We start from the raw sequence: 24,709 nt of genomic DNA, 5'->3' as shown, positions 1-24,709 counted from the left end.
TTTTCCATGTTGTGGCTGCTGTTGTGCTGCCACGCTAACTGTTGGCCACGTTGTGCTGGGTAAGGTAGGTAGCCGCCAGTGTGGCCAGGTGTAAATAATTGTTCACTTTTAACCAAATTCGAAGTAGGTACATTTATCCACTCGTGATTGCAAGCATAGTTAATGGGGCCTGTTACACTTGCACTGAAAGACACTGGCAGATCCATTGTGGTGGAAATAATGTGGATTGGCACACGAAGTTCGTAAATAATGAAAACAATCACAAAATAACTTGCGATGAGACAATGACAGTGTCTGAGTCACCACTGTGGTTATCATGTAGGATCGGTTGGAGATAACACACACTAAGTATCGAATACACATTTATTATTCACTGGTACATAACAAATATAGCAGTAGAACAGGTTACGTGCCGAAAGTGACGACCTGAACAAAGCAGTCCAAAGAAGCAAAAGTCACTAAGATAGGGCACTCTGCACCAGAGAAGCCACAGATACTTACCACTATTGAACTGTGCCCCTTACAACAATCATTCAAGCAATTTCTATAGATGCACACATTCCGTGTATCATACAGTGTAATATTTATTTGCATGTTCTAGTTAAAGAGGTTCTCGGTGACTTTATTTCACAAATTTTCCACCATTATTTATTGCAGGGCTTTTTAATTCATACAATATTCTTAGAGTATTTGTGTCAACTTGAAACAGTTGTACAGTTTTTGAAGACCTCATTGAGTCAGAAGATATATAGCTTCTAAATAGATGTGGTAATATGCACTTTAACACTGCAGAGGCGTCATTCTTTGTTATTAACATCACATTCTGCACCTTGAAGACATTGCTCTGTAATAAATGAATGAATACTTGCATTGATAGAACATTTCAAGAAGGAAAGTCACTACAATAGTGTTCAATAGAGCAAAATGGGTGCTACATAATAAACTAGATATTGCTGAATGCCAAGACAGTGTCCAGCACTGGATGGGTCAAGCTACAAGCGTGCTCTACTATGCTGATGTTCCACATCTTACAAAGATCTTGGACTGTTATCAAGAGTAGTATGGCCCCTGGTAGAAAGAAAAGTGTTGCTCAGCAGTTACTGCCAATCTTGCCAACATGTGATGATTCCAGTATTGCTGAAATCCTGACAGCCCTTCATGCCATGAGGGCAAAGGAATGAATAATAAGTAAAGAGAGCAAAGGCATCACGAGTGCTTATGCACTTAATAATCATTCCATTAACTAAAAGAGAGTGGGAGAACACATCAGGACTTCTGGAAAACATAACAGTAACTGCTAACTGAAGGAGGAGTGATGCCAGATACCACTTGGAGACGTATCTCAGTCCAGTATGGGTTATTTCATATTGATCACATCCACTGTAAACAATGATCAAACTCTGTCAACATAAAGCTTTAATGAGAAGGGCACTTGAGATTTTCTTTCCAATAACATTTAGAAATACATTTGGTTCTTTTCCATGTGGTAACTGGAATAGCGCATCAGATAACAACTGAATCCAGCAAGACATATTATTAAACCTTAAAAAGGAGGTAAAAACAATAAACCTAACAGTCTCTGTTAAAATCTGTCTGACTGGAGACTGCCTCCTTCCATGAGTTGGGAATCTTGCCACCCTTCATGAAACCTAGGATGGACTGTGTATTACACTTCAGCATTTTGCTGTTTGTAGATGATCTTGCTTCTCCTCCAACCTTGCAGTGAATGCTCACATCTGTGGGGATTGGTAGAGAAGCCAGACAAACAAGTTGTTCCTCAAAAAGGGGAAGAAGCCTTTTTAATAACTGCAAGGGCAACAGTTTGCGTGACTGAGTCATCCAGCCTCATAACATTAGCAAACATGGCCTTGCTATGTTGGTTCTGAAAATAGCTAAAAACAAGGGAAAACTACAGCCATGACTTCCTGAGGGCATGCAGCTATATTGTGGCTTTAATGATGATGGCCTTCTCGTGAGTAAAATATTCCATATGTAAAATAGTCTCCCATGTAAACCTCTGGGCAAGGACTACTCAGTGCATTCTATGAGTCAAAGCATGGAATGTTGAACCAATGTTGTTAATTGGGTAGGTATGTTAGAGAATTCAGAAAGGGAAATAGTTTTAACTTAGGAATTAGTGAAGCTGAGTGGCAGGAAGGGAAAAAAGCCTCTGATCAGGTGAGTGCAAGGCTATAAACACAAAATCGAATAGGGTTAAGGCAAGAGTAGGTCTAATAATGGATAAGAAAACAAGAATAGTAATCTGCTATGAAAAGCATAGAGAATATATTACAGCAGCCAAGTTGGACATGAAGGCAACACCTGTAACAGTAGTACAGGTTTATGTCCATACCAGCTCTGCAGATTATGAAGAGATTGAATGAATGTATCATGAAATAAAAGAAATTATCAGATAGTTAAGAGAGGTAAAATATAATTGTGATGACCAGCTGGAATTTGGTAGTAGGAAAAGGAAGTGAAAGAAAAATTGTAGGGGAACATGTACTAGGGAAAAGGAATGGAGGAGGAAGCCACCTGGGGTTGAATTTTGCACAGAGCATAATTTAATCTAAGTTCTTGAAAACAGTCACAAGTCATACTTTGTATTTTTTATTGACCAGTTTCACTCTCCAAATGAACAAGAGCATCTTCAGAATACACACCGTAAAAATTGAGATAATACGGAAAACTTATTGATCTTACTTAAAGTGCATAGTCTGCTTCCAGTATGGAGACTTACATTTAAAGTTGGCTAACAGCTCTAAAGATTGCCTTTTAAGTTGTTGGCTGATAGCTCTAAAGATTAATTTGGCTGTACCATAGTACTTAAATTTAAAGTACAGTAGTAAATGATGACGTTGCCACTGCCAAAGATGGAATTGACTGTACAACAGTGCTTGTAACATCCATGGTATACTCTATCCAAAGATAATTTCCAGAAGTACAGCCAAAATAATCTTTAGAGGTATCATCCAACTTTAAAAGCAACCTTCAATGCTGTCAGCCAACTTTAAACATAAGTCCCCATACTGGAAGTAGAATATGTACTTCACCTAATGTCAGTGTAACTTTTCCACATTGTTTCGATTTGTACCTTTTGCAGTGTATATTCTCATGATGCTCTTGTTCACTTGAAGGGCAGAACTGGTCAGTAAAAAATACAAAGAGTGACAATTGACTGTTTTCGAAAACTTGGTTTTAAGAGATGCTCCCCCTGCTGGCAGTGTGCCAGCTCTTCATAATTTAATCACCACGAACACTTAGTTTAAGAATCAGGACAGAAAGTTCTACATGTAGGCACCAGGAAGTTTCCAATAGTTTTTATAATGGTAAGACATATTTCAAAATGAGGTTTTAAAGTGTATAGCATTATTTACGGCAAATGTGAATTCTGACAATAATTTATTGCTTATGAACAAGAGAGGAAAACCAAAGCAATTTGACAAAGTTAGAAACTTGCAGAGATGTTCAGCATGTAAAAGGGAGCATTAGACAGCAATTGATGTAAACAAGGGAAAGAAGTATGATAGAAGATGAATGGGTAGTTTTGAGAGATGAAATAGGAAAGACAGTGGAGGTAAAAATACAAGGGCTGGTAAAAATTCTGTATAACACAAGAGATATTGAATTTAATAGTTCATGCAACAGACTGTACTAGGTGGCATCACAGCTGCCTGCCTGCCTGCCTGCCTGCCTGCCCCCATTGCTGTGAGTGGCTCAGTAAACGTGACATGGCACAATGCCACCGCTGGCATCAATCACAGTTTGCAGTGCCTCTGAGTCAATTTCAATATCGCTCATTGGCAGGTATATTAAATCCCTCCTCCCTTAAATCAGCATTTAAGGCTGAAAACTGAAAATGTCCCAAGTTATGCCAATGCTTGCGGGGATTGGGAGTAGGGGGGGGGGGGGGGGGGGGGAGGGAAAGGAGGGAAGGTGGGCAGGGCATCAGAGCACTCCCACCAAAGGATCCTGGACCATGGACCCAGCTGAAGACTGAAGAGCAATTGGAGGTGGCAGTGCCAGACTACGCCAGTACACTAGGAGCAAGGGTAAGGGTAAGTCAGGGTGGAGGAAGCAGTACTGCCCTAATAGGCTCCCACACCAATATCTTCTCACCAACCCTCTCCAACAAGCTGGGGACAGAGGTACGCCTGGTGGTGACCCTGGTGTCTGGCTTGGGGGATGAGGGCGGAGGGTCGGGAGTACAGATTGTGACAGCTGGTTGCGATTATGGGTCAGATGGGTGTGCACGGTTGTGACGTCAACCAGCTGATGCCCCCTGTTGTCGACAACCATCCCTCGGGTCCATCCCAGACAGTGACTGAATATGTGTACCCAGACAAAGGATCCTGGATCCTGGACCGTGGACCCAGCTGAAGACTGTGGGCCTATATGCCGGCTGGTTGCACTGCGTGGGCTGCAGGGTGTCTAACAGGCTGTGATGCCAGCACCCATGCATTTGTTTCACAGGATTGACTCTGTTGACGGGGAAAGACCATTACATCATAAGGAAGCTATATATGGTCTCCTGGGTAGATTATGTCTGCAAAGCCTTCTGCAACTATGTTTTGAATGTACCGACCATGCATTCAGCCTCTGTGATGGAAGCAGGATGAATGGGGGCGATGGTCTATTCAATGCCATTACAGCGACAGAAGGCCTGGAACTCCATTTACTGAATTGAGGTCCAATACCCAGTAGGGTTCACAATGTTCCCCCAGTGAAAATACTGAAAGGGCACGGATGGTAGCAGGGGTGGTAGTGGACGACATTCGAAATGCTAGGTGAGGGGTGGGGGGGGGGGGTGGTGGTTCAGAGGGCATCCACCACCTATCAGCAGCCAAATAGCTTCCTAAAATGGCACAGCAAGATTGACAAAGAATGACACAATTCCAGAGACTTTACTGGTCTCATACAGATGTGATTTTATATATATATATATATGCTGAAGCGACGTGTGAAAATTTGTATTAAGGCCGGGAATCAAACCCAGGTCTACTGCTTACTAGCTATGCAAGGTTTCCTGGGTAGATGATGTCTGCAAGGCCTTCTGCATCTGTGTTTTGAATGTTCTGACCATACACTCAGGCTCTGTGCAGGTGTGTTAGCTACTAAGCCACCTCAGCACAGCGGTTCATACATCTGCATGGATTACCCCGGTGTGCCTCCCTCCTCAGTCCAAATTCTCACTGCAATTCCAGTCTGCTTTAAATGCCTCCTTACACACTGACAGGATTTCCAAGGCTCTCCACATTCTGGAATAGCATCTCAGCATCGAACATAAATGGGGGATCCATCCTGAAACTCAGGCGCAGGTACTTATACAAATGAAATGACACAATTTCAGAGACTTTACTGGTCTCATAACATATGATTTTGTGTGTATAGTCTGAAACAGGAAGTGAAAATTTGTACCAAGGCTGGGAATCAATTCCCACCCTTGGTAGAAATTTTCACGTGCTGCTTCAGTGTATATTCATAAAAGTAACAAGGGTCCCCACCCAACAGTGCTCAGAGTGGGGTCAAGTTGAGAAACAATGTGCAGGGGCTGCCTGATTGAGAAAATAGTTACAACAGGAATAGCACACACATTCAATGTCAACATTGATGCTGGGCCAGTAGACACACAATTGTGCCAGTGGCTTCATGTACATCATCCCCCAATGCAAAGGCTTGAAAGAGCTGGAGGATACGGGGCCAGAGTTGGCACCAAATAATAACTCAGTGATCAGAGCCCTCTGTGGCGAAATTAAAGATACCCTTTGTGGTGTTGAGCCAATTGTGCAATGTGAAAAAATTACCAAAGTCCACATCAGCCTGGCTGGAAACGTGTTCAGGCCATGCATTCTGTACCACAGGGGAAACTTTCCACGGGACCGGGTCACAGGACTATGACGTGGCTACTTTGCACACAGGCAGGAGGAATACAGTCAGAGTTTGTTGTAAATGTTAACCCAGGACAAAAAAGACTGTTTTGTGGCAATCTAATTTCACATGGGCCCCAGGAGGAAGGTTGGATAGAGTGTCTACTTCGATGTGTTGGATGGTGGGACAAAAGTGGATTTCATAGTGATAACCACTTAAAAACAATGTCCAGCAGTGCAGATGCTGTGCCATCTTTTCTAGATGCTTAGAACAATAGCTGAACAATGAAATCTGAGCATGTGGTCAGTCAACAGGTGGATTTGTTGCCACTGAAATACACATGACATTTCTTGACTCCAGAAATAATCACTAAAGCCACCTTCTTGATTTACAGTTAGTTGAACTGTGCCACGGTCAACATTTGAGAGGTAAAAGCAATTGGCCATTCATATTCATCTGACACGTTATAGGACAAAACTGCACGATTCTGTACTGGCACGAATCTGTCACAGATGTCAACAGCAAGCCTCGTGCATATTGCAACAGGCACCATGCCACTTTGAGACTATCCTCATGGCTCTGGAAAACTGGTATATAGGTGACTGACCCCACAGTTATTTGACACCCTTCTTGTACAGCTGTTGTAAGGAGTGTGTAATATGTGACACACAGGGAATAAACTTGAGATAGTATGTGATTTTACACTGAAATGAATGCAACTGTTTAAGATTATTAGGACTCGGCATATCAGTCATCGTGTCAACGTCGTTGCATACCCATGTCACTAAGAAAGGGCCCAGATAATTGACAGTGGGTGCAAAGAAATTGCATTTTTCCAGCTGACAGTGTAAGCCATTATGTCTTTTAAGGGGAACTATGTACATCATCCATTGACTGGTTGAAATGGGGGGGAAATGATGCCTTGGTCCTGAAGTCAAGTGAGTTCTGCTTGAACACAGAAATGGTAGTGAATGAGCTTTACAAAATTTTGACATCACTGAAGGCTGCATAAAAATGTGAGCAGTAAAGTAATGGGCACACCTGAGCATAGGCTCAAAAATGTGCTTGTATGAATTGCATAATGTGTCAAGGTGAGAACAGGGCACCATTTTGGACGCTAAATTGACTTGTTCAACTTTTTTTGAACACAAAACTGGTAAAGGCATCTAAGCCAAAAGTGTTAGCAGCAGTAGAGGAGCTCACAAATAAGATGATTAGTGAAGATTTGACATTTTTGTACTTAGCTGCTATTGACAGTTCTCCGAGAAGAGAAATGGAATAGCAGCTGTAAGACATGACCTGGTGCTGGGTGAGCAGTGGAGAGCTAAGCCGCCAATACATATCACACTCACACTCCGTCTTGAGGCCACAAGTGGCCTATCGGGACCATCCAACCGCCATGTCAACCTCAGCTGAGGATGCGGATAGGAGGGGCGTGTGGTCAGCACACTGCTCTCCTGGCCGTTATGATGGTTTTCTTTGACCAGAGCCACTACCATTCGGTCGAGTAGTTCATCAATTGGCATCACGAGGCTGAGTGCACGCCGAAAAATGGCAACAGCGCATGGCGGCTGGATGGTCACCCATCCAAGAGCCGGCCACACCCGACAGCGCTTAACTTCGGTGATCTCACGGGAACCGGTGTATCCACTGCATCAAGGCCATTGCCGCCAATACATATCCTTACTGATTATTGACCTGACTGCACTGGTGTCCAGCTGGAATTTCACAGACCAGCTGGAAAACATCAGGTTCAGTGTAAGTCTCTGCAGTGGCAGGGGAGCTGTGTGCTCCGCAACTGTGATAGTGTGGGCTGATGTGCTGTTCCCATATCACTGCTGAGCTTGTCCTCAGAAGGCCATTTCTTGACACGTTGCTGCACAGTGGCAGCATTTGCCTTAAGCCCAGCAGTTCACTTTGAAGTGCTGGTTGCCACAGTCAGTGCAGGACTTTGACTTGTGTGAAGCATGTCGCAATGATGGGGTTGGGAAGGTGTTTCTGACTCACTCAGTTGATGATATAATAAAAAAAGGCACTGGATGCTGAGAGGGGAACAGAATGATTGATGGGGTTAAGTCTCTCACGAGGTGCGAGCGATTTGGACACCCTCGCACACATGAAATAGCACTCGCATGACAAGCACTGCAAGTCAGCAGTATATCCTGTGTGAGACTGTGCATTTTGTTTACAATGCTGATTTAACTGTAGCCGACCCACAAGGTGTGTCTTGTATGACTGTAGTATTCGGTTAACAGGACACGGAGAACATTGAAAGACAAAGTACTAGTGGTCAGAGAGTGGTTGTAATTTCCACACCACTCTATATAAAAGACTACTAGAACACAAGAGCAAGGCACTTTGCTGTCTGCCAGAAACGCTATAAGCAGAACAGTGCAGTTCAAAATGATGGAGGTAGACTTACCAGCTCTCCAAAGACTTGTCAAAGTCTGTGAACTGCGCTGCAGTCATAGCTGTGACAACTGACTGATGTTGTTCCCACTGAGACATGCCCTGCACGAGAGCTACATACTGTTCCTGCTGTTGGTGCCAGAGTTCCAGAAACATCGGGTCCAAAACACTGGCACCGGGTATGAACGTGTCGCTGAAAGCACAATTAGGTAAGACCTCATCACCACTTCTCTGTCAACTCACAATACAAATGCGTAATCTGTAAACAAAACCACATGTGTCAAAAGTGGATCACTGAATGAAAGCCAATAATGATAACAAAAAATCCAGTAAACAGAATAGCATGATTGATAACAGCACATGCAATGTACTGTATTAGACTGAGGCACTGCTGCGTGCTTGACCTCGCTGCTGCAAGCAGCTCAGTCCACATGACATGCTGGTGGCAGCTGTCAATTGCAATCTGCTGTGCATCTCAGTTGCTGTCAATATTGGCCATTGGTGGGGATAACAGTCTATGTTAGCGAAACAAACTTGAGGACAATATTATAAAAAAAAGGCAGTAGGTGAAAACAAGATGAAAGATATGATACTTCAAGAAAAATCTGACAGGGCCCTGAAAGACCTAAACAAGGACCCTGGAGCAGATGACATGCCCACAGAACTATTGAAATACTTGATAGTCAGCCTTGCCGGAAATAATCATGTGGTATTCAAAGTGTGTGTGACAGTCGAAGTACCCTCAAGTGTCAAGTAGAATGTAATAATTGCAATGTGGCAAGCATAGATTGCTACTCACCACATAGAGGACATATTGAGTCGCAACAGGCACAATAAAGAAGAATGCTAAGTTTTCAGACAATCGGACAAGGTCCTTTCTTCTGAAGTAGAAAACACACACACACACACACACACACACACACACACACACACACACACACACACACACACACTCTCCAGTTTCATACAAGGTATGTGCAGATAGATGTGCATTACTGAACTATTAGTTTAATAACCAGCAACTACAAAATACTGGTGCAGATTACTTACAAAAGAATGGAAAAACTGATAGAAGCTGATCTTGAGTTAGATCAGTTTGGGTTCAAGAGAAATGTAGAAACCTGTGACTGTTGGACTTATCTTAGAAGATAGCTGAAGAAAGGCAAACCTATGTTTGTAGCATTTGTAGGTTTGGAGGAAGCCTTTAATATTGTAGGTCAGAAATCAAACCCACATATACTTAGACACATTTATTTTTACTGGATTACAGTCAAAAGTACAGCTGTAAACAAAAATGAAAAACAAAGAATAAACATCAAACCATCAAAATTGGCTACTCTTCTAAGGAATAAACAATGTAGTTCACTGGTCGGTTTCTTGTTCCCACAGTATTGTTCACAGAAATTCTCACCCTTTGAAATTCTGAACTTATCAGGGATAACATACTAGGAGTAAAAGGTTATGTAGAACTTTTATAGAAACCAGAATGTAGTTATGGGAAATGAAGGACATGAAAGGAAAGCTGTAATTGAGAAGGAAGCAAGACAGGATTGTAGCTTATCCTCAATGTTATGTTATCTGTACATTTGGCAAGCAGTAAAAGAACCAAGGAGAAATTTGGAAGGGGAATTAAAGTATAGGAAGAAGAAATAGAAATGTTGATGTTTGCAATGACTTACAGTTCTGTGAGAAATGGCAAAGGACTTGGAGGATCAGGTGAACACAACAGATAGTGTCTTGAATAGAGGTTGTACAATGAACACCAAAGAAAGTAAAACAAGGGTGATAAAATGTAGTCAGTTTGAATCAGGCATTTCTGAGGGATTTAGATTAGAAAATGAGACACTAAAAGTACTCCATTCATTTTTCTGTATCGGGAGCTAAATAACTGATTGTGACAGACATAGAGAGGATGTAAAATGCAAACTGGCCATAGTACAAAAAATTATTCTGAAAAAGAAAACTTTGTTAAAGTTGAATATAAATTTAAGTGTTAGGAAGTCTTACCTGAATGCATTTTTCTGGAGTGTAGCCATTTATGCAAGTGAAATGTGAGTGGTAAACATTTCAGACAAGAGGAGAGTAGAATATTCTGAAGTGTGGTGCTACAGATGAATATTGAAGATTATGTGGGTAGATCTAATATTTAATGAGAAAGTACTGAATTGATTTGGGGAAGAAGAAATTTATGGCACAACCTGCATAAAAGAAAGGATCAATTCATAGATTCACACAATCATAGCTTTCTGCAATTAAGGCCTTTGCCAGCCAGCAGTCAACACACACAAACACAAACACACACACACACACACACACACACACACACACACACACACACACACATCTTCAGCCTCAGAGAGCTGAAACTGCACTGCGATCAGCAGCACCAGTGCATGATGGGAGTGGTGACTCGGTAGGAGTAAGGAGGAGGCTGGGGTGGGGAGGTGGGAGTGGTGGACAGTGAAATGTTGCAGTTGAGGATAGGAGAGGAGGTGCAGAGGGAGGAGGGGGTAAGTAGCAGAAAGGAGAGAAATAAAAATAAAAGAAATTAAAATACTGGATGTGGCGGTGAAATGATGGCTGTGTAGTGCTGGAATGGGAACAGGGAGATGGCTGGATGGGTGAGGACAGTGACTAACGAAGTTTGAGGCCAAGAGGGTTACGGGAACGTAGGATGTATTGCAGGGAAAGTTCCCACCTGCGCAATTCAGAAAAGCTGGTGTTGGTGGAAAGGATCCATATGGCACAGGCTGTGAAGCAGTCATTGAGATGAGGGGTATCATGTTTGGCAGCGTGTTCAGCTACAGGATGGTCCACTTGTTTTTTGGCCACAGATTGTCGGTGGCCGTTCATGCGGACAGACAACTTGTTGGTTGTCACGCCAACATAGAATGCAGCACAGTGGTTGCAGCTTAGCTTGTAGATCACATGACTGGTTTCACAGGTAGCCCTGCCTTTGATGTGATAGGTAACGTTAGTGACCAGCATGGAGTAGGTGGTGGTAGGAGGATGAATGGGACAGGTCTTGCATCTAGGTCTATTACAGGGGTATGAGTCATGAGGTAAGGGATTGGGAGCTGGAGTTGTGTAAGGATGGACGAGTATTCTGTGTAGGATCGGTGGACGGCAGAATACCACTGTAGGAGGGGTGGGAAGGATAGTGGGTAGGACATTTCTCATTTCAGGGCACGACGAGATGTAATTCAGTTGCTCCAGTCCTGGATGGTACTGAGTTACGAGGGGAATGCTCTTCTGTGGCCGGACTGTGGGACTTTGGGAGGTGGTGGGAGACTGGAAAGATAAGGCATGGGAGATTTGTTTTTATACAAGGATGGGAGGATAATTATGGTCAGTGAAGGCTTCAGTGAGACCTTCTGTATATTTAGAGAGGGGTTGCTCGTCACTGCAGATGCGACGACCATGGGTGGCTAGGCTGTATGGAAGGGACTTCTTGGTATGAAACGGGTGGCAGCTGTTGAGGTGGAGGTATTGCTGGTGGTTAGTAGGTTTGATATGGACGGAGGTACCGATGTAGCCATCTCTGAGGTGGAGGTCAACATCTAGGAAGGTGGCTTACTGGGTTGAATAGGACCAGGTGAAGCAAATGGGAGAGAAGTTGTTGAGATTCTGGAGGAATGTGAATAAGGTGTCCTCACCTTCAATCCAGATGGCAAAGATGTCATCAATGAATCTGCACCAGGTGAGGGGTTTAGGATTCTGGGTTTTTAGGAAGGATTCCTCTAGATGGCCCGTGAATAGGTTGGCATAGGATGGTGCCGTGCGGGTGCCCATAGCCATACTGCGGGTTTGTTTGTAGGTAATGCCTTCAAAGGAGAAGTAATTGTGGATGAGGATATAGTTGGTCATTGAGACTAGGAAGGAGGTTGTTGGTGTGAAATCCATAGGGCATCTGGAAAGGTAGTGTTCAATAGCGGTAAGGCTGTGGGCATTAGGAATGTTAGTGTACAGGGAGGTGGCATCAATAGAGACAAGCAGGGCACCGTGTGGTAAAGGGAAAGGAACTATGGCGAGCTGGCCGAGGAAATGGTTGGTATCTTTTATATAGGAGGATAGGTTCTGGGTAATCTACAGCTACATCTACATTTATACTCCGCAAGCCCCCCAACAGTGTGTGGCGGAGGGCACTTTACATGCCACTGTCATTACCTCCCTTTCCTGTTCCAGTCGCATATGGTTCGCGGGAAGAATGACTGCCGGATAGCCTCCGCGTGCGCTCGAATCTCTCTAATTTTACATTCATGATCTCCTTGGGAGGTATAAGTATGGGGAAGCAGTATATTAGATACCTCATCCAGAAATGCACCCTCTCGAAACCTGGACAGCAAGCTACATCGCGATGCAGAGCGCCTCTCTTGCGGAGTCTGCCACTTGAGTTTGCTAAACATCTCCGTAATACTATCACGCTTACCAAATAACCCTGTGATGAAATGTGCCACTCTTCTTTGGATCTTCTCTATCTCCTCTGTCAACCCGACCTGGTACGGATCCCACACTGATGAGCAATACTCAAGTATAGGTCGAACGAGTGTTTTGTAAGCCACCTCCTTTGTTGATGGACTACATTTTCTAAGGACTCTCCCAATGAATCTCAACCTGGTACCCGCCTTACCAACAATTAATTTTATATGATCATTCCACTTCAAATCGTTCCGCATGCACACTCACAGATACTCTACCGAAGTAACTGCTACCAGTGTTTGTTCCGCTATCATATAATCATACAATAAAGGATAGGTTGAAGGTGTTGGTCTACGAGAGCAGAGATTCTCTCAGTGGGGGCACACTAACCAGCCACAATAGGGCATCCTGGATGGTTGGGTTTATGAACTTTCTAGGAAGTGGGAGTGCGGGGAGTGGTAGGTGTAAGTAGAGAGATGGACTCTGGGGAGAGGTTCTGGGATGGGCCTAAGGATTTGAGTACTGACTGGAGATCCTGCTGCATTACTGGAATGGGATCACTGTGGCATGGTTTGTAGGTGGAAGTATCTGACAGCTGATGGAGTCCTTCTGCCACGTAATCCTTGCGGTTCAAAATTACAGTGGTGGAGCCTTTGTCTGCAGGTAGGATTACAAGATGGGGATCAGTTTTTAGATGCTGGACTGTGGTTTTTTCTGCGAATGTAAGGTTAGTATGCATGTTGAGGGATTTGGTGAATGATGGTGAGGCAAGGTTCGAGGATAAGAACTTCTGGAAAGTTAACAGGGGATGGTTTGGAGGCAGTGGGGGTGGATCACAGTTGGATGGAGGAGTGAACTGAGTTAGGCAAGGTTCAGTGTTGGTTTTTGGTTGAGTCTGATTGGTCGGGTTGGTGGTGGAAAAGGTGTTTCCACTGTAGGGACCGGGAGAAGGAGAGAAGGTCTTTAAATAGTCCTGCATGGTTGAATTTGAGAGTGGGGCAAAAGGCGAGGCCTTTGGAAAGGACTGATATTTCTGTGGGAGTAAGGCTCCTGGAGGAAAGGTTCACGACTGTGTTGTGGGTCTGTTTAGGTTTTGAGTTCTGTGTGGTGGTGGGAGGGAGTTTCGGAGGGGGGGGGGGGGGGGGGGAGGTTTGGAGGCTGTTGTAGAAGGGGTGGATAGTGAATCTTTTTATTGTGCTTATCACAACTCAGCATCTCCGCTATATGGTGGGTAGCAACTTTCCTTCTCTCGTATTGTTACATTCCGCCCTCGATTTTCCATTGTTTGACCAGTTCGTAGAGTGTGTCCAGTGGTATCAAGGAATTTTCAGCATGGTAGTAGAGGGAAAAGTGGAGAGTATAAATTGTAGGAGGAGACAAAGACTTGAATACAGTAAGCAGGTTCAAATAGATGTAGGTTGCCGTAATACTTCAGAGATACGAATCTTCCACAGGGTAGACTAGAATTGAGAGCTGCATCAAACGAGTCTTCAGGCTGAAGACATCAATCTTTGTATCACAATTACTAAGTTAATATTAGCTATGCACTGGCTATTTCTCACAGCACATCATTTAAAAATTGTATTGTCAACATCCAGAGTCACCAACATTGTGTACTAGAGCTCATCATTGGATAAATATTCATAAATCAACCATGAGGAGCTAGTCTATGATGGATTCATATTTAGTAAGACCTGGTAGCACTAGCTGCAGATTGTATTATTGTTCCTATCAAATGACAGAGTAATTTGCCATTCTTTACAAATTAAACAGGTCCATATACACTTAGGTGATAAAAGTCGCAGGATACAGTTACTTTCTTGTTGAGATACAAGGTCATGTATCTATACGTGGAAGTGTAGCTAAGGTTGAGGAATAAAATGCTACTGTTGATAAAACCAGCAATACATCCATGGCAGTCCTGTTTATTGTCACTGAAATATGAGGAAGCATTTTTAACGCATCAGGTGGTGCACTGCCCTACAATGCATGAATTTCTCCTCTGGTAAGGTGCCCCACCCAGTAAGTGATGTTTATAGTATACAGATATTGTATTCCACGTTGTAACAGAATGTGTTCTATATTTTGACAAGAGGGCAGGAACTGGCTTAACCAGTCAATTTGGTCTCGTTTTCATCTGAGAATGAGATTACGTATTATGTCCTATTTTCTATGTAAGTTGTTAGGCAGTGTGATCCGGAAAGGCAACCATTCACCTATGTCTGATTCACATGTTGTACATATACATACACAGGTGGGTTTCATTAGGGTAGCTGGTTGTATATGGGAGAGTATGTACTTAAGCTAGATAACTACTTTGAAAGCTAGTGAAGTCTCTGTGATGTTATGGGACGCACATCAGTCATTTTGTTTAGCTATTGTATTGGTATTTTAAATGTATCATAACAATAGATATGTAAGTGATAATGGGACAGAGAGGATCAGATTTCAAATTAGGTTATTTATTAAACATACTTTTAAATATTTAACTGCATTTACCTCAGAATGTTTCAGTAGAGGCACTGATAATATTTGTCTTGACCACCCTAATCAGTCAATCAACTTGTCTGGTCATTAACACCATTTGGTTTAGAACCAATCTTAAGTATCAAGAATATCTTCAGAATCTCCATTGTGCTTTCAATGGAAACAACAACATTTTAGATTGTGGGAATTTTTTTGCTGTATCATCACACTCACTGTGGTGGTAACATTTTGATTTGCCTCAAGCCATCCAACTACCCTTCCAAAACCATAGTTGTTGGGAAAGTATCTTAGTAACCACCCTCCAGCAAGATTGGTCACCATATTCTCAGAAGTATTGTTCCGCAATTGATTGCTATGTCCTTGTCAGTTTCCTGGTGTTACGGAATATGAACTAAATGCAACATAATTTCCCTAATAAGTGCTCTCTGGTATTACAGTTGTGTTTCATTAAGAGACTTTGTCAGTGCCTTCTACTAATAACTTCATGTACATAAATAACTGCAACACAATGAGAGTTGCAGAAATCTTTTTGTGAGCCGTCATGAGCCAACATAGTGTTTCTATAAGCTGTATCATATTGTGCTTAATTTCGTGCACTCTGTAGTTAAGTTTATAATTCTCTTAACTGGAATAAACTCTGTGAACATGTTTCTAACATATAATTCAATTGTTGTACGTACAGCTGAATATTCATCGCTTCAAGGTGGTTGCACGTTTTGGACTTATGCATGTAGTTGCTACAAATTTGTGTGTCTGGATTCGAACTTTGGTGCTTGAGAGCCTAAAAGAAATTTCTGCATACCAGCATCGACGTCTTGAATCATTTTTGGCTGCAGATGAAGATAGTGGAGTCGGTATGTATGAGATTTATTTCTTAGCCTGTAGAGTTTATTCACACTCTGTCTTTGACTTGACTTTTATTCATAATGAAACTGCAGAAAACAATTTTGGAATTTGATAAATAGTCCACTAGTAATGCTGGTTTTCGAATGAGAAGTTTAAAGTATGATAATACTGCAAATTCTCAGTTAATCATTAAGTGCCCTGAATATGCCTTAGCAATTGAATGTGGCAGACTAGGATTTCATTTGTCACGGCATATTCACAGCATTGGAGGTTAGCATTCCTGATTGTTCTGTACTGATATTGTTTTGCATCACTGCATAGTTATTGTTTTCATCCACAATAATTCATTAATTTGATTCCAGTGTGTCACATTCAGTTACTTACATGTCAGTCACAAATAGGTTTATATTTACAAATATGTTTGTATTTACCGCACTACATTTTTATTTGATTTGATTCTTCGTTGTTTAGTAAATGCTTTGTATACTGCATAATTTCCTTGTGCTTTATTTCTTAAATTTTGTTTTGGTCACAATACCCAGACTTAGTCTCTAGAATGCAAGCAACTGTCAAATAAATAATGAGATAGTTGATAAAATCTTGTTGGGTGATCCACCAACTGGTGGCACCATCTTGTCACCACATTGCAATGAGTTTCATACACATTGTCTTAAGGCAAAGTTTGAAGATGATGGATACAAAACTCACTGAAATGTTGTGACAAGGTGATGCTACCACTTGGCCAATCACCCAACAAGATATTGTCATTGGGATATACCAAGGAAGCCTGCAGTCACAATGAAATAGTTATTTGACAAAAGGAGATAGAAGGTATATTTTAGAATAGTCTTTTAATGATTTAATTATTAATGACCTGTGTAATGTACATTGCAACAAATGGTCTAGCCTGTAATCCCCCCCCCCCCCTCCTTCCTCTCATCTCCCCTTCACTTACACACAGAATTAATTTTGTTCTCTTTCTCATCTATTAGTATTATATGAATAAAACTTAAAAATTTACTGTCATTATATATTAAACTCAAATATACAGTTATGAACAAATGTAAAATGGATTAAAGATATAAGCAGCTTGTGGTAGCAATGATTTTTTGTAGAAGCTCACAGAAAGTTAGAAATTGAAGGGGTCAGCAGAGGAATGTGCTAACACTCAGCTATGTAGTAACACTACAAGCTGTGTTTATGAATACTCCTCATTTGGATAACAAAGTTTTTTGTATGTACTGCTAGAAAGAGCTGTCTGATATATTATTTGCTTGGTCTTTATCGTATTTACGTTCTATTCTTTAAATTTGATCAAACAAACAACAAGCAGCAACTCAAAATACACAATTGTAGGTCAGTGCATTCTTCCATTGACAACTTCATTTGTCAGCACCCATTGATCTTACTATTCATTCTTGTAAAATAAAGATATTCTGAGCATGTAGTCATCTCATAAAAGGCTCAGCCAAGCTGTAGTCTTAATTACAAAAAAAAATTATTATGGGACAGGTACAAAAATATGAAAGATATGCAAATATGAGTATATTGTTACTACTAAAAATCATTTCAGTAAACATTACTTTTGTGAAGTAGTAATGCAATTTCCCCTGTTGATAACAGTTTTTCTACTCAATCTTAGTTTACCCACTAGGTGACAATTTTTAATCAGTCAAATACATAAATGTGTCCTGTAGATCATACCTAAGGAACCAACTTCATAGAAGTGAAATTAGTTTTCAATAATACAGTAAAAAGAAGCAGTTCTTATAAACTGCCTAGTAACCCTAAATTACCTAAATTATTTAGCTCAGTTCACACACAGTTTGGCACTTTCAAAAAAGTGTTTTTTGTCTTCATTTTGTGCTAACTATAAGGGGTGTTCAAAAATAAATGAGCTGTAGGCATAATTACAGAAACCAGTACCTTTATGTTGGAAGTCTGAACCTGGCTGATGAGACACTTGTTCCACTGTGACACAAGGTGGTGAATGGCTGTCTCATAAAATTACTGGGGCTGCGATGTTAACCAGTTCCGCATGTACAGCTGGATGTTGTCATCAAAGGTGAATCGTTTGCCCCTCAGAGCCTTTTTAAGGGGACCAAAAATGGCATAATCACAGGGAGAGAGGTCCGGACTGTATGGAGGGTGGCCAAGAACTTCTCATTTGAATTTCTGCTGGAGGTCTGTGACCTTGTTGGCTGTATGAGGCTTTGCATTGTCATGGAGCAGAATGACCCCACAGGTGAGACTGCCTGGTCGTTTTGATTTGACCGCTTGGTGAACAGTGGTCAAGGTTTGCAAGTAACACTGGGTGTTCACTGTTGTCCCACACTGCAGGAAGTGAATCAGAAGAGGGCCATCTTGGTCAAAGAAGAACGTCAGCATAACTTTTCCTGCAGTCATGTGGACGGTGACATCCAGCTGTATGTGTGGAACTGATTAACATTGCAGCTCCAGGAATTTTGAGACCGCCATTCAGTGCCTTGTGTCACAGTGGGACAAGTGTCTCAACAACCAGGGTCAGTACTTCTAACATACAGGTACTGAATTCTGTAATGATGCCTCCGGCTCATTTCTTTTTGAACAACCCTTATAGTTGTGCTTCTGTGTACATATTACATAGGTATACAGGTATTTGGATGTCTGTATAGTGTAAAATAAGAGTTATTTTACTATGGATATTATTTTTTAAAATATTAAAATGGTTATGCATCCCCACAATCCAGATATTTTGATAAGTTGTTGAAAGATTGTCAAACAATGAAAAATTCAGGATGGAATACCCATAATATCATGAAAAGGATGTTGTGCCTGTCTGTGACTCAACATCTCCTCTGTACGGCAAGTAGCAATCTATCATTATCATAATATTATTGTTATTAAAGGATTGTGTGACAAAGAATTCCTCCCAGTCCAACCTATGTTAGTTTGTTGTCTTGTGTCCATGAGTAACATTTTAATTATTTTTGCACCAGAGCTCAAAAGTTGACTATGAACACTAAATAACTGCAGATGTCGAACTGACTTAAGATCAAAAATGTGAGAGGCATGAGTTAGCCATGTTTTTTATGCAAAACTCCCCACACATCCATTTCAGATTGTTAGAGAAGTGATAAGACAGCTGGTGGTTAAATTTAACAATTATTACATTTGGAACATCAAAGAGAACACATGTCCTCAGAAAAGAGCTTTTGGAGGGTACAACAAAAGAATGAAGTACTTGCATTGGCATGATTGACACATTAATATCAACTTTGCTTTTTCAAATAGAACTACAGTAATTTCTGCTGATAGTATCATAGCTCTAAAACAGATTAATTCAGTATCATTTCACTCTCCACTATCTGATTAGTAAATATGGAGAAATTATGATGTTCAAAAATTAGTATTCATCTGTTTTGAAATGAAACAGATTGCTGTGTTGTGCAGAAGTTTGTATTGTTATATGGAACTGTTGCATTTGCCTGATGGGGCAGTCACAGCTTGATGCAGCTAAGAGAGTCTACTTACAAAAATCAGAATAGTAGAGAAAAGTATAATTTAAAACTGATACCAATCAAATTTGTTCGCAAGTGGTTGGACTGAGAAAACTAATTGGAAGGCAAAGAACATGACATGTAAGGATGATTCAGAGCGCAGTTTACCATACTCGACCTGCTACCACTGAAGAACTTAAAGCAAGAGTATAAGAGGAAATCTCCAGGATTTCTACTGAAATGTTAAATCAAACCATGCATAAATTTCCTATCAGGCCGCAGGAATATGTGCGCCGAGGGGAAGCTCATCTATCGGGTCTGATATTCAGGAAATAAAAATGCTTGTGATATTCAATAGTGGCACACTCTGTACTATCCATTGACATAAATAAATGTGTCTAAAATAATTGCAATCATCCATTAATCTCCATTCCAGAAGAAGCAAAAAGCATTGAGCATTGTGTTTTAGTCTCTGACAACAGTAAATATTACATAAACAATAACTGTGCCTCACCAGTTCAAAAGTATACAATCTAGCCAAGTCACAAAGTTTTACAGTGGAACTGGTCAGCATTCTTATATGACATCTAATACATTGGATAATTGCTGCTTCAATAAAGGACATAATGGGACTAGAAGAACCAGAGAAATCATGACCCCAGTGGTGTTACACAACATGTGATTTATGCAAGACACAACAGGCACTGCAATCATATGAAAATGTCAGACATTAGGGCTTTATTTGAATGTTGTGACAATATAGGAACTCTGCAAGAGGCACTTCACTGTCTAACCTCAATTTTCCACTATCTACATCACTATTTGTCTGTATTCCTATATGCAGGAATACCTCTGACTCCAGAACAATGACGCATCTGATGCTGAGGAGTCATTAGTACAAGAGTAATGTGCTAGTTGGACCGCAGTCATTCTTTTTTGATCCTTGCTTCAGGGAAACTGTCATTTGCAAAGATCAAAGATGTAAACCTTTTTCAATGCATTTCTGGAACTGTACATGAACAGGGCTCATCTATATGTTTTAAAGGCAGTGTTGTCACATGTCAGACTACTTTTTCCCTGATTTGTACATTCACCTGACATGTGACATGTTATCATTTTAGTGAATAATTCTTTTATTGTGTTATCTCAGCCTCAGTTCACACAAATGCTGTTGTAACCATTTTTTATTTTTTACAAGATCCTCATCACATCTGAAGTATCCTCATACTGAAAGTGATCAAGGACACTTTTAAAAGAATAACTTTATTAACAAAATAAAACAATTATAATGTCCTTGGAAGAATAGCCACACAGCTACATACAACAGAAATACCTGTCCTGTGATATTGACTGTGATGTGCCTACACAACTAACCCTAGAGTCATTGGAGGTGGCAACATGAGCCAGTGCTGCTGGTGTGTGACATCTGACTTGCTGCTGGTGAAGACCAAAATGAAATGGGCCAGGTCTGCTGGAGTGGAGTACTGAGATGAAACGGGGTATTACCAGCTGATAGCATGGGGACTGAACTGCTGATGTGGCTAGACACAACTGCTGGTACTACTGGTTTGAGGCACAGGGCATAAATCACTTTTCATGGTCCACTAATGGCCTAAATAGTTGGAAGCAGATGGATACCTGCATGGTACTGTAAGGACACATCACCTCACATAGCAAAATAGTGCGCCCCCCCCCCCCCCCCCTCCCCGTCCCGACAGTGCTCTCTGCAGTGACAGACACATTGCCTATTGGCAAGTCTGGTGCCCCCCAGATGCTGTGGAGGTGACATGTAACGCCATGGTAAATATCCAAGGCCATAGAAGGAAAATATCTATTTTAATGAGAACTATTTACACACATCCTCCCGGCAGGGTGGCTGCCTACACAGCCTGCCTGGTGTGCATAGGACATGACTACCAGACAGGTACAACAACATGATATTAGAATTCGAGCTGATCATCAACTGCCACTGTTTCTGGATCCCAGAATCTGGACAACTCCTGGAGGTATCGTTCTACCATCGATAATCCGACTCTGCTGGAAATGGTTATACAACAGGCTTTCTTGCACAGATGCCACCTAATAGGTACCTTTTTCAACCTTGAGAAGGCATATGATACTCGATGGAAGCACAGTATCCTGGAAGAATTCCACAATGGGGCTTCCGGTGACATCTTCCATTTTGCTACAGTCCTCCCTGTCTGCATGTTATTTTAAATATGGAATTGGTAGTATTTTATCAAATGATTTTATCCAAGAGAATGTGTTCCTCAAGATAGTGTTTTAAGTGTAGCCCTCTTTTTAATAGCCACTGATGGTACCATGTACACTGTAAGGAGCCCTGTACAGTACTCCTTTTTGTAGATGATTTTTCAATTGTCTGCTCTCCTTTCAAACCACCAGGAACCACAGAGCAGTTGTAACTAGCTTTTGAAGATATGTTGAGGTTCCTGGGCCTCATATTTCAGTCGTTTGCTGCACTTGAGAGGTTTTGAAGCAAGGTCTTGCAAAACACTCATTATTTTAAAAAATATAAGTCGCATGACTTGGGGAATAGATGGAAAGTGCCTGCTCCAGTATTATCATGCCTCATTTATGGTTGTGTAGTAGCTGGATCTGCTCAGTCATCATACTTGAAGCTCCTCACTGATATTCACCATGTAGGTATTAGGCTGGCCACAAGGGCATTTAGGACCAGCCCTATCCCCAGCATCTGTGCGAGCATTTGTGCCAGGACTGTGGAGCCACCACTTAATACTTTGTGGTGACTAATCACGATACAGTGACCATGTAAGGCCTATTCCCTGCCATAACCAGCTATTCATCATACCATTACTTATCCATCTGTGAAACAACTCTTTTATAATTCTGTCAGAGCTACAAGGTGCTTTGGTATTTGGTACATCTAGTGTTGTCTTATAACCCTTTCTTCTTCTGTAGTGGTCAATCCAAGGATTGGTTTGCAACAGCTACAATGGCAGCTTGTCTCCATTCTGTGCGTCTTTCAGCTTTTCTCTTCATTTCTTTATAGGTGTCACATCCCACATCTTTCACGATTTGATCCATGTACCTCAGTTGTGGTCTTCCTCTTGGTCTTTTCCTCTCGACATATCCCTCTATGATTGTGTTCAGGAGTCCTTTATGTCTTTATTAGTAATATTTTACACAAGCTCTTCAATTTTATTCCCATGTACTTTGATGGGTCTATGCAGGGGATCACTTGGCTGCTCAGGCATTTTCTCTGAGCATGTTCTCGAGATTTGCCTACCAATCAAATTTACCTTTTATACTGCAGAGCTTTGTGATCCTGAGAGTACTGGAGTTGATGAGGCATGAGAGGGGGAGAGAGAGAGAGAGAGAGAGAGAGAGAGAGAGAGAGAGAGAGAGAGAGAGAAGAGAGAATAATTTTCTCATTTGTTCTGATTCCCTTTGTGCCCTAAGGTGATTTCACAGATGTTCCCGACATGGAAAAAATGATACAGTTGATTCAGGATTCCCTGATGCATCTGCATGACCAGGGAAAGGATGTAGTATTCTGCTGATTACCAGGGCCTGTTGGAATCCAGAGCAGTGAGGAGGCTAACATTACAGCCAAGGAAGCTTGTCAGGGACACACAGAAGAAACATATGCTTTCCCATTATGGGTCATTACCTTGGTGTTGACCTAGAAAGAATATGCCATTGCAGACCAAAGTGCCCTGAAGTGTCAGGAAATTAGCTGTGTCCTGTGAAACCAAATCTCCAACCATGGTGATACTCCTTCCATTTGCAGAGATGGGATGAAGTGGCAGTGACCCATCTCCATATAGGTCTCACTTCTCTGACCCATGACTTCTTGCCCCAGTGAGAGGACTTACCAGTCTGTGGGACTTATGGAGCACATGTTTCAATACATCATATTTAACAGTATGTGTTTTATATTCTGACAAGAGGGCAGCAGTAAATTTAAGTGGGGAACTGCCCTCTATTTTAGCCCACAACATGCATTGTAAAATTTTGTCTGACTCTAACTAAGCTGTTAGTTAGAGTTTTTTGTTTGTTGCAGTGGTTGACACATCCTTTTTTTGTTGAGTGATAAGCCAGCCATGTGTACCTGATACTCTTTCAGTACCTTGGGCTCTCCATTTCCTTTTATTCACCTTTTACAGACTGTCACATGTAAAGCTTTTAGGGTGTGTTCATGTGTTCTTCGCAAGTGAAGTTGTAGGAAATATTTTATCATTTTACTGTAGAATATCTTAATGTTAACTAATCATCATCACCACCACCACCATTTTGTGATACTTGAAGCATTTTATATGCTGTCCACCTACAGAACTGATCTGCAAGTGGCATCAGTAACTGTGTGTGCAAATGTGAACTTGCAAGCACCACCAACCAGTTTACCACTCACAGCTCACACCTATGGGTGGAAATCATTTAACTTACTTCTAATCTCATGTGATGATGACTTTTTAAGAAGCTGACAGCAGTTGTGATACCATTTTTGAAACCCAAAGGTGAACAATTGGATTGAAAGAATTTCGTTTGCAAGACAGTCACTGTGTTCCCCTTAAATAGTGTGAGTAGTCAGTTTTTGTTGGGCTTGTGTACTAACCTGCAAATATCACTAACTTCAGACTAGGATAGAACTTGTCTAGAACATCTTTCTCCAGCAGCTTATTTAAAAGCCTCATTTATTCGATCCCATGACATATAAAGACTATTGTAACTTCAGAAAATGCTGATTGTTAACATACAATATTTATTTTTCTGCAGATCTAATTACTTGTTTGTACCTGTAAAGGCATATATTGTATAAAATCCTCAAATTCCTATAGTGACACTACACTGACGTTTTACATGAAAAAAAAGTTTGAAGTGATTAACAGTTAGATGATATGCAGACATGCCTTGGAATGTATATCTTACTTTGAATCATAATTTCCATGAGTTGCCAGTGCACTGTAAGGTTACATAGTTATCAGTACTGGTATCTCATTTCTGGTGGTATCCTTAAACATTTTTTCCCACTTGCCGTTAATATTTCAACTTTGACTTAAATTCTTCAAGCTATATTTGAGAGGACAGGGTTAAGATTCAGATAATTAATTCTTATGCTTCTCACTTCTTTTCACAAAAATGGTTCAAGGTTGCACAACAGCATGGTCATTTCTTTTACACTATAATTTCCACCAGCTCTTGATGAACTCTGTATTATT

General features: G+C 41.3%; 1 protein-coding gene across 1 annotated transcript in view; it reads left to right on the top strand.

Moving 5' to 3' along the window:
* The window catches only part of LOC124607439 (proton channel OtopLc), a 736,982-nt gene that overhangs the window by 632,324 nt on the left and 79,949 nt on the right, over positions 1 to 24,709 (top strand). The window contains exon 9 of the mRNA XM_047139769.1: positions 15,866 to 16,037. Within this exon, the coding sequence (XP_046995725.1) occupies positions 15,866 to 16,037 (172 nt within the window). The remainder of the gene's footprint in view (positions 1 to 15,865; positions 16,038 to 24,709) is intronic.

Source organism: Schistocerca americana, chromosome 3 (assembly GCF_021461395.2).
Source record: "Schistocerca americana isolate TAMUIC-IGC-003095 chromosome 3, iqSchAmer2.1, whole genome shotgun sequence".
NCBI lineage: Eukaryota > Metazoa > Arthropoda > Insecta > Orthoptera > Acrididae > Schistocerca > Schistocerca americana.
Note: the sequence above shows the minus strand (reverse complement) of the source record. Positions and strands in the feature narration are given on the sequence as shown.